The 7781-nt window shown below is 46.5% G+C and overlaps 1 protein-coding gene across 1 annotated transcript in view; it reads right to left on the reverse strand.

Annotated features, from left to right (window-relative positions):
• The window catches only part of DNMT1 (DNA methyltransferase 1), a 39052-nt gene extending 37536 nt beyond the window's left edge, over nucleotides 1–1516 (reverse strand). Inside the window, 1 exon segment of the mRNA XM_029585327.1 lies at nucleotides 1036–1516. Within this exon segment, the coding sequence (XP_029441187.1) occupies nucleotides 1036–1085 (50 nt within the window). The 5' untranslated portion in view covers nucleotides 1086–1516.
• Nucleotides 1517–7781: the final 6265 nt, after the last annotated feature.

Raw genomic sequence — 7781 nt, forward strand, 5'->3', positions numbered from 1 at the left:
AACTCCTCTGGATTGATAATTTTTAAGTAGCATTTTTTTAGTGCGCACTAACATTAGTTACAGCGCACTACTACATACTTAGTGCGCCATAAGTTCTATTAGGGCGCACTAACAGGCCTTAATGTGCACTAACATCTAACTAGTGCGCATTATCTCGTTCGGTGTACCGTGCACTAATGCGGAGACAGTGCGCACTAACGCATTTCGTAAAAAATTGCTGGAGAAAAAAAAACCGTGGGAAACCGAAATTTTCCGCCAAGCGCCCGATCCAATAAGTTTAAACGAAGCACATGTCTAGATAAAAGCACAACTCCAGGCATGCAATGAAGGAAAACCACCTAGGCAGAACAAGAAGCAAGAGCAAACAGTACAGAGCAAGAGGCCAGGACTATTGTGATATCAAAGTGTTTTGCAAACAATCGAAGTCCATCCTATTTCTTAAAATATTTGGAGACTTGAGTGCCAGTACTTGTGTTTGCTTTTACTTGCTTTATTGGTTGCTTTCACAAGTTGTAACCCACTTGGCGGGCCAGGGTCGCCAGGGGTGGAGCTACAAATACATTTAAGCAAGCGAGGGCAGCAAGAACCCGAACGGAAAGCAAAACCGCAGCGGGGCCTGCAGTCAGCCCCTCTGCTCTCGCTTCCGGGCGGCGGGGGCACGAGGCCGGAAGACCCTGGACGCAGGCGCACGTGCGCCCCCCCCCCCCCCCAACTCCGGCAGCGGAGGCTGCGCGCGCCCCCCCACCCTTCCACTTTTTCGGAAGGCGGCAACGGTCGCGTCTCGCGCCGCCCCCCCCCCACGACACACAACAAGACGAAAACGATACGATAATAATACAAAAAAAATACAGCGCGAATGATGAGCAAGGTAATAAAACTGCCGAGCGGCGGCGAGGATCGGAAACAGTTTTCGGGTAAGTGTGTTTATTTTTAAACTCCGGCTTTAAAAAACAAACAACGACAATGCGATTGCTCTTATTTACGCAAAAACAAGCGGAACCGAGAAAGCAAAGCGCGAGCGTGTAAAAGCCTTACCGCTTCCTGACGTCCTCGGGCAGGGCTGACAGCACCGTGCGGGCCGGCATCGCGGCGGCGATAGGAAGAATTTAACGTTTATAGTAAAATGAAGATTTAATAAGAGAAGCCGGCCGGCGACGGGAGGAGCAGGCTGCGGGACCGGCTCCGGTTTGAGTGATGGTTGTTATTACTACCACGACAGATACAATAATAATAACAATCCGTTATTATTACGGTTGTTGTGAGGAGGAAGAGGACGGATCGCGCGCGGGGGGGAAAACCGGCTTTTCGCGCGGGAAATCGCGAGGGCAGGGGAAAGGGAGGGAGGAGGGGAGGGGCCTCGGGCCGTACCAAGGGGCGCGGGGGAGGAGGGTGACGTCACGCCGGCAACCCCAATTAAGCATGAAAACGATGAAAACTAGACATTAAATACAAATGAAGGGGCAGAAGAGAGGAATGTTGGCGGGCGTGTCCGATTGCTGTGTCGTGAGACGGTAGAAAGGGGAAAAGGTGTCAAAGAGGGTCGTGGAAGCATTCTCTCCCCCCCCCCCTTCCGCTATCCTTTGGTTTGGTACTTCCGGTGGTCCGCTCGTAAAAGTGGTTGAATAGAGTGGGGTGACGTAAGCAGGAAGGGGGCGTTTCGGAAGGGCGTGCGCAGGCGCGCGATAGTAGACGGGGATAGGCCGTTCCTCCCTTGACGTCACCATGGGGGTGCGTCTATCTTGCATTCTGGAAGTTGTAGTCCTAGTTTATAGTGAACAATAAATAATCATATAGGACTGGCAGAGACTTGCAAATTGCAGACAGATTTCGTATCTTTATTTTAACAGTAATTCTTTAAATGTACGATCCCTCGTTCTTTATTTTTTTAACCACAGACTGAACATGTTTGATGTTTTTTGTACATTGCTTTGGGCGACTTTTTAGTAAACCTGAAAATCAATAGACTTCTCGCTCAGGGGAAAGCCACAGAAACCTGTCAATGTGTAAAAGCAGATTTAACAAGAGAAACACGGTGATATCCAGTTTTCATTTCTGCTTCGTTAGTTAAAAGTAAAAAAAAAAAAAAAAAAGTGGTGGGTACGGCTTCCAACAGTGTCTTCCTTTCAGTTGCACGAGTTTGAATCTTTCAAAAACTGAAATTCTCCTTAGCCCGTCATCCGAAGGAAGATTTACCCGCCCCTATTTGCCTGGAAGATCATAATGTTACCATTGCTTCCCAAATATGTATTCTAGGTGTACATTTTGATACCTCACTCTGCTTTAAACCTCATGTACGAAAAATTGTTCGTAATGTCTTTTATAAAATACGGGTTATCTAGCTGAAGAAGGTAAAGGCATTCTTGTTTAAACAGGCTTTTAATGAAGATTAGTCATTTTAATGGTATGCATTTATATTCAGTAGATGGCCTGCATTATTACGCTGTAGCTGTTATGCAATTACAACAGTATTCTATTGATATGGTTTTTAAAGATATAGTTTGCACCTCAGGGCTTGTTATGTATATTTTGTTTATTTATTTAAAAAATTTGTAACCTGTTGATCCACAATTCTCAGCAAGTAACAAAGCAACATGCATAACAGTAGTAACATATTTTAAATGAATTGTAATAGTTGTTTTACTTATATCTGTTTTAAAACAAATGTTCTTAATTGTTTACATTTACATAGTTTTTTATTCATTGTTTTATTGAGCCATGTTTGTTTTAGTTGTTTGTATACTTCTTTTGTTTTAGTACTAAGTAGTGTAATTTATATAATTATGTATGTAAAGATTGTTAGTCGCCTAAGAATGGTTGATAGTTTATTTGCAGAATTTATAAATCACCTAATAGTAATTTTGTTAAAAATCTGGTTTACAGTCACAGACTTTCATAGTCAGACTTTTGATAAAATTACTATTGGTGATTTATAAATTCTGCAAAAAACTATCAACCACTAGTTTCCGCTCACCTTCACCATTAGTCTTCAGCATTAGTCTTTTATCTTGCCTTTAGGCCAGGGCCCCAAGCCATTCTGGTTTTTGGATTATCCATAATGAATATGCATGAAATAGATTTGCATGCACCTCCTCCATCATATACAATCTATTCTTGCATATTCACCATTCATAGCCTGAAAACAAGAGCCATTTCTCTCTTAAAGACTGGCTACTCCTGCTTTAGGAAAAGGCGCGGGAAGTCCTGACCTTGCTGGGGAAGAGGTTTATGCTTCTTTCAGCTGGACCATGGGAGCTGAACAGAACAAAAAATTAAAGCTGCATGCTGGGCACTTATTGCATCCAGCAGAGGTTGGCACTCTTAAGTGAGTAACTACTACACCCAATTAGAAATCCAGGCCTGCACTTGGATTTCTTGGGTTTTTGTTTTTTTTTAAGATTGTAATGCACCTGCCCCATTGCCAAGGAGAGGGGTCTGGGGGCAGTTCATGTCCTGCCCTTGTTAGCAGGCAGCTATGTCTGATGGTCACGGAATTCATAAGAGGCACCGGCTTGGCTTACGGGAGCAGAGATGGCCGTTTGGACCGGGGTCACTTGTGTCGCCTGGGTTTTTGTGGCCTTTGACCAGACTTACAAAGACTGGAAGCAGAGAGGTTGATAGCAGGGAGAACCTGGATTAATCATGGGGGGGGGAGGGGGTCCAGGGCTCGGGCCAGGCCTGTGTAGGCCTTCCACCCACCCCAGCACTATCACCATCTCTTCCCCCCCCATCCCCAGCACATTCAGCTTTTCTCTCCTCCCCTCAGTTATCATTTTGGTCTTTCCTAACTCCGGCACCTGGAACCTCTTAGCCTCTGATATCCGCGCAGAATCTTATAAAGTAGTGAAAACCTGGCTGGTCTCCCAGGCTTAGGATTGCCAACATTGTCCGGCAGGACTCCTTTGCTGGGCCTTACTCTATATGTCGCAGTAGTGTTTATTGCTCTGTGTTAGTATTTTATTGTATGTTTGTTGTTGTTGTTTCTTTTTATGTTTCTAATTGATTTTATGTAAGTTTTTTATTGTGAAGCACCTGCATACATTTGCCTTACAGCAGTATTCCCAAGATATCTCTAATGAATCTGGTAACCAGGTGCCTGCGCTGGGGAAATAAAGGAACCAGATTGGAAGCCAGTCAGTTTTCTGATGTGGCTGCAAAAAAAATTAATAAAACAAAAAGGAAGAATACCAAAATGCGTCACACGTCCACATGTGCGCTGCGCATCTCCTGAGGATGAAGCCTGAGGGGAGTCTGAGTTCTGAATGGCGTGGCTGTATTTATTTAAAAAATGGCATCTTTGTGGGGGAAAACTATGAGTTCAGTTATAGCCACGCAACTCCCAGTCCTGGGGAGCAGCTGGCCAAGTTTCCATCGCTGGAGGGGCTAAGGAGAGCGTGACACGAGGATCCCATCGCCAGAAGCCGGGCTGGCGTGCTCTTTCAATGTAAATTAATGACAGAGCACTAAACCTTTTTGTTTCCAGTAAGCCCCCTCCTTATCCCTGCTGCCGGGGTCCCTGGTCACCTTCTTCCACGCTTGCCGTCGTGCCCGCTTGCATCCAGAAGATGGAGCTCTTCAACCAGATTTACTTTCTTAACTCTTTTCCCCTGAGGTTAATCCTCTTTCCATCCCTGCCACCTGCCCTGGGGTTCTCGTTCTCCCACGTTTTTATCCCCCCTTTGACCTCTTCCTGTTATAACTCGTCATAGTCACAAAAAATGACAGGAGCGGGGTGGCACCTTCTAGGCTAACCAATTTATTGAAGCATCTGACGAAGGGGACTCTGTCCTGAAAAGCTCATGCTTCAATATTACCATTATATTATTACCATTATATTATTCAATATTCAGACATTACCAACCACTGCAACGTTCTACTTCTTATTAAACTTCTATCATCCTCTTCTTCTACTCCCAGTTAGAATTATCCCTGTTTTATTGTAACTTCTTTTTTTGCGCACTTGTTATAATTGTTATAATGTGTAATGTATACTCTCATGTTATAGTTATGTACGTTATAATGTATTGCTCACCCCTTGTTTTATGTAAACCGACATGATACGAACTTCCGTGAATGCCGGTATAGAAAAAAACCACAAATAAATAAATAATAAATAAATATATTGGTTAAGTCTAGAAGGTGCCGCTCGGTTTCTGTCACTTTTGCCCTCGGAAGATATTTCGTCACAGCAACAGTCCTTGGTAGGGGGGGGCCACAGTTGCAGCTTCCTTTGGAGCTTGATATATACACACCCGCCCTGATTTTCCTTCTGTATTATGCAACGGCCACGTGGGGGAGGGTGGGGACATGTGAGGACTGCCCCCTGTCGGGCTAACGACTAGAAAACGAGACCAGGAATCCATTCCGGATCTCCTGCACGATATCAGATTCTGACCGAGTCAGGGGTGGGAGCTGCTGGGAAGCTCAAGATGCTCTACCAGGTGGAAGTGTACGGTGAGGATGGATTATCGAGATTTTTGTAAACATAAACCTGGATGGATGAAGAGCACCATGCTAAAAGATTAGGCTTAAGAAACAGAGTCTAGTAGGTAGGGATACGTGACCACCTGCATATTTATGTGCCATGTACACTCATCCTCCACTCCTCTTTCTGTGCGATGCATTGTAATATATGGATTATTCATAATCCCAGATGGCTAAAGTCATTAAAGTCTCCAAGCAGCACTGTTCTCACCTTTATCCCTAGTGAGCGGGATTTTCCAGACCGGGGCAGTGTATGCGCTGAATTTCATGCATGGCACTGCCACGAGCTGCTGTGTAATCTCACGATCGGGCAAAGCTGCCTTCTAGAGGCGTGGGGTGCACAGACTTAAATGCCAACCAGGGGGAGTCCCTACAGGGAAGTCCCGGTGAATGTAAAGAGCTCCAAACCCAAAGTGTCAACAGCAACCTTCCTGAGCAAAGCTTGCGCGCCAGGGCCTGCTCTGGAGGCCCGGAAGATGCCCTGGGAATAAAGGAGACCGTATCTCCCATCCCACTGCGGGCAAGGCCAAAATAGCACCTTCAGCACAACCTTTTCATTCACTATGGTCTAAGAGCCAGTTTCTACAGCAGGCTGCCTTCATTAGCGTCCCGACCAGCTCTGCACCACTGAGAAAGCAGCTTTTAATGTACAAAAAAACCAATTGGCTTTGTTTGAAGGAGCTTGCATGTGATCCTAGTGCATGCAGATTCACTAGAGATAATCCTGTGGGCCAGGCTTAGGAGTCTGACACCCATGTGTCAAAACAGACAGGTTGAGTCAGGCCTACTTTTGCCCATTGCGCGCCTGCAGATGTAGTTTCTGGGGGGGTTTTCTTAGGAGAATTGGAAAGTACATCTCCATGCATGCGGTAGGATAAAACCTGCACTGGTTCAGCCCATCCCGGCTTCTGAGGGACCCTGCCAGCAGACCAGAAATACCCCACAGACCAGCACCGGAACGTGACACCTTCCTTGTAACCTGTCATTTTTATTTTACGGCAACTGTTTTGTAACTTTTCCCTCCCCCTTTTATTTTAATCATTTCGTGTACTGCTTTGGCCACAATTGTACAATTGTCCTGCTAATAAATGGGCCGATGCAGTACAGTGTGCACTGTTAACCCTCCATTGGACGTGCGTTTTCGATGTGCTAGCATTACCCTTTATTCAGTAAGGGGCCGAAAACGCGCGTCCAACCCCCCCGAACCTGATAGCGCCCGCAACATGCAAATGCATGTTGATGGCCCTATTAGTCATTCCCGCGCGATTCAGAAAGCAAAATGCGCAGCCAAGCTGCACATTTTACTTTCGGGTACTGGGAAAGTGCACAGAAAAGCGGTAAAACCTGCTTTTCTGTGCACCCTCCGACTTAATATCATGGCGATATTAAGTCAGAGGTCCCGAAAGTTACCAAAAGTAAAAAAAAAAATTTGAAGTCTGCTCATGGGTCGAAAACCGGACGCTCAGTTTTGCCGGCGTCCGGTTTCCGAACCCGTGGCTGTCAGCGGGGCTCGAGAACCGACGCCGGGAAAATTGAGCGTCGGCTGTCAAACCCGCTGACAGCCACCCGTTTCTACCGCCGGTCCTAATTTGCATACAGAATCGCGCGCGCTCTCTCCCGCGGACTTTACTGAACCGGCCCGAAAGTTATCCGACTCTCAGAAGAGCAGGTCTGCCGCCGCGCTGAGCAGCCTTTGGGGGGCACATAATGACCTCACTGACTGTTGGGCTGGAGAAGCTGAAAAGCCTCTTTGTGCTCGTCAGTCTGGGGGCTTTCCAGGCTGCTGGGGGCAGCTCGATTTGTTGGATTTCAACAACAAACTGAATGGAAATAATTCACTCCCCCCCCCTAAAAGGGTGGTGGCTTTTTTTTTTTTTTCTTTACAAAACTGCAGCCATGGAGGGCAAGGGGCTCTCAATAAGGACCTTGTTGTTCAGCCACGAGCAGTTAACTCCCCGCAGTACGATGGGCATCGGGGGCTTTTTTTGTTCCATTTGTGCAACCTCTGCTTCCCTCGCTTAAGGAAGTGCACGCATCTCGGCAAAAGAAAGAGAGGGCCCTTGGCTTGCAAGCTGCCACTGCCAGGCCTCTCCCCCCCCCCCCCCCCCTTGTGATTGTCCCTTGTTTAGTTTTGTTGTCGGGGTTGACCCCTCCCCCGCTGAAAGTGGGGGATGCGGCTGTGCTGTACATTAGGGACTAGCGATTTGTAGGTGAAAACTGCTTTGGGTTCAGATTTGTGAAGTAAGGTGCTGGAAAAGTGTCATACGTGCATCCAACCTTGCCTCTTGCCAATAGGAGAG

The sequence above is a fragment of the Rhinatrema bivittatum genome, chromosome 19 (assembly GCF_901001135.1).
Source record: "Rhinatrema bivittatum chromosome 19, aRhiBiv1.1, whole genome shotgun sequence".
In the NCBI taxonomy this organism is placed as follows: Eukaryota; Metazoa; Chordata; class Amphibia; order Gymnophiona; family Rhinatrematidae; genus Rhinatrema; species Rhinatrema bivittatum.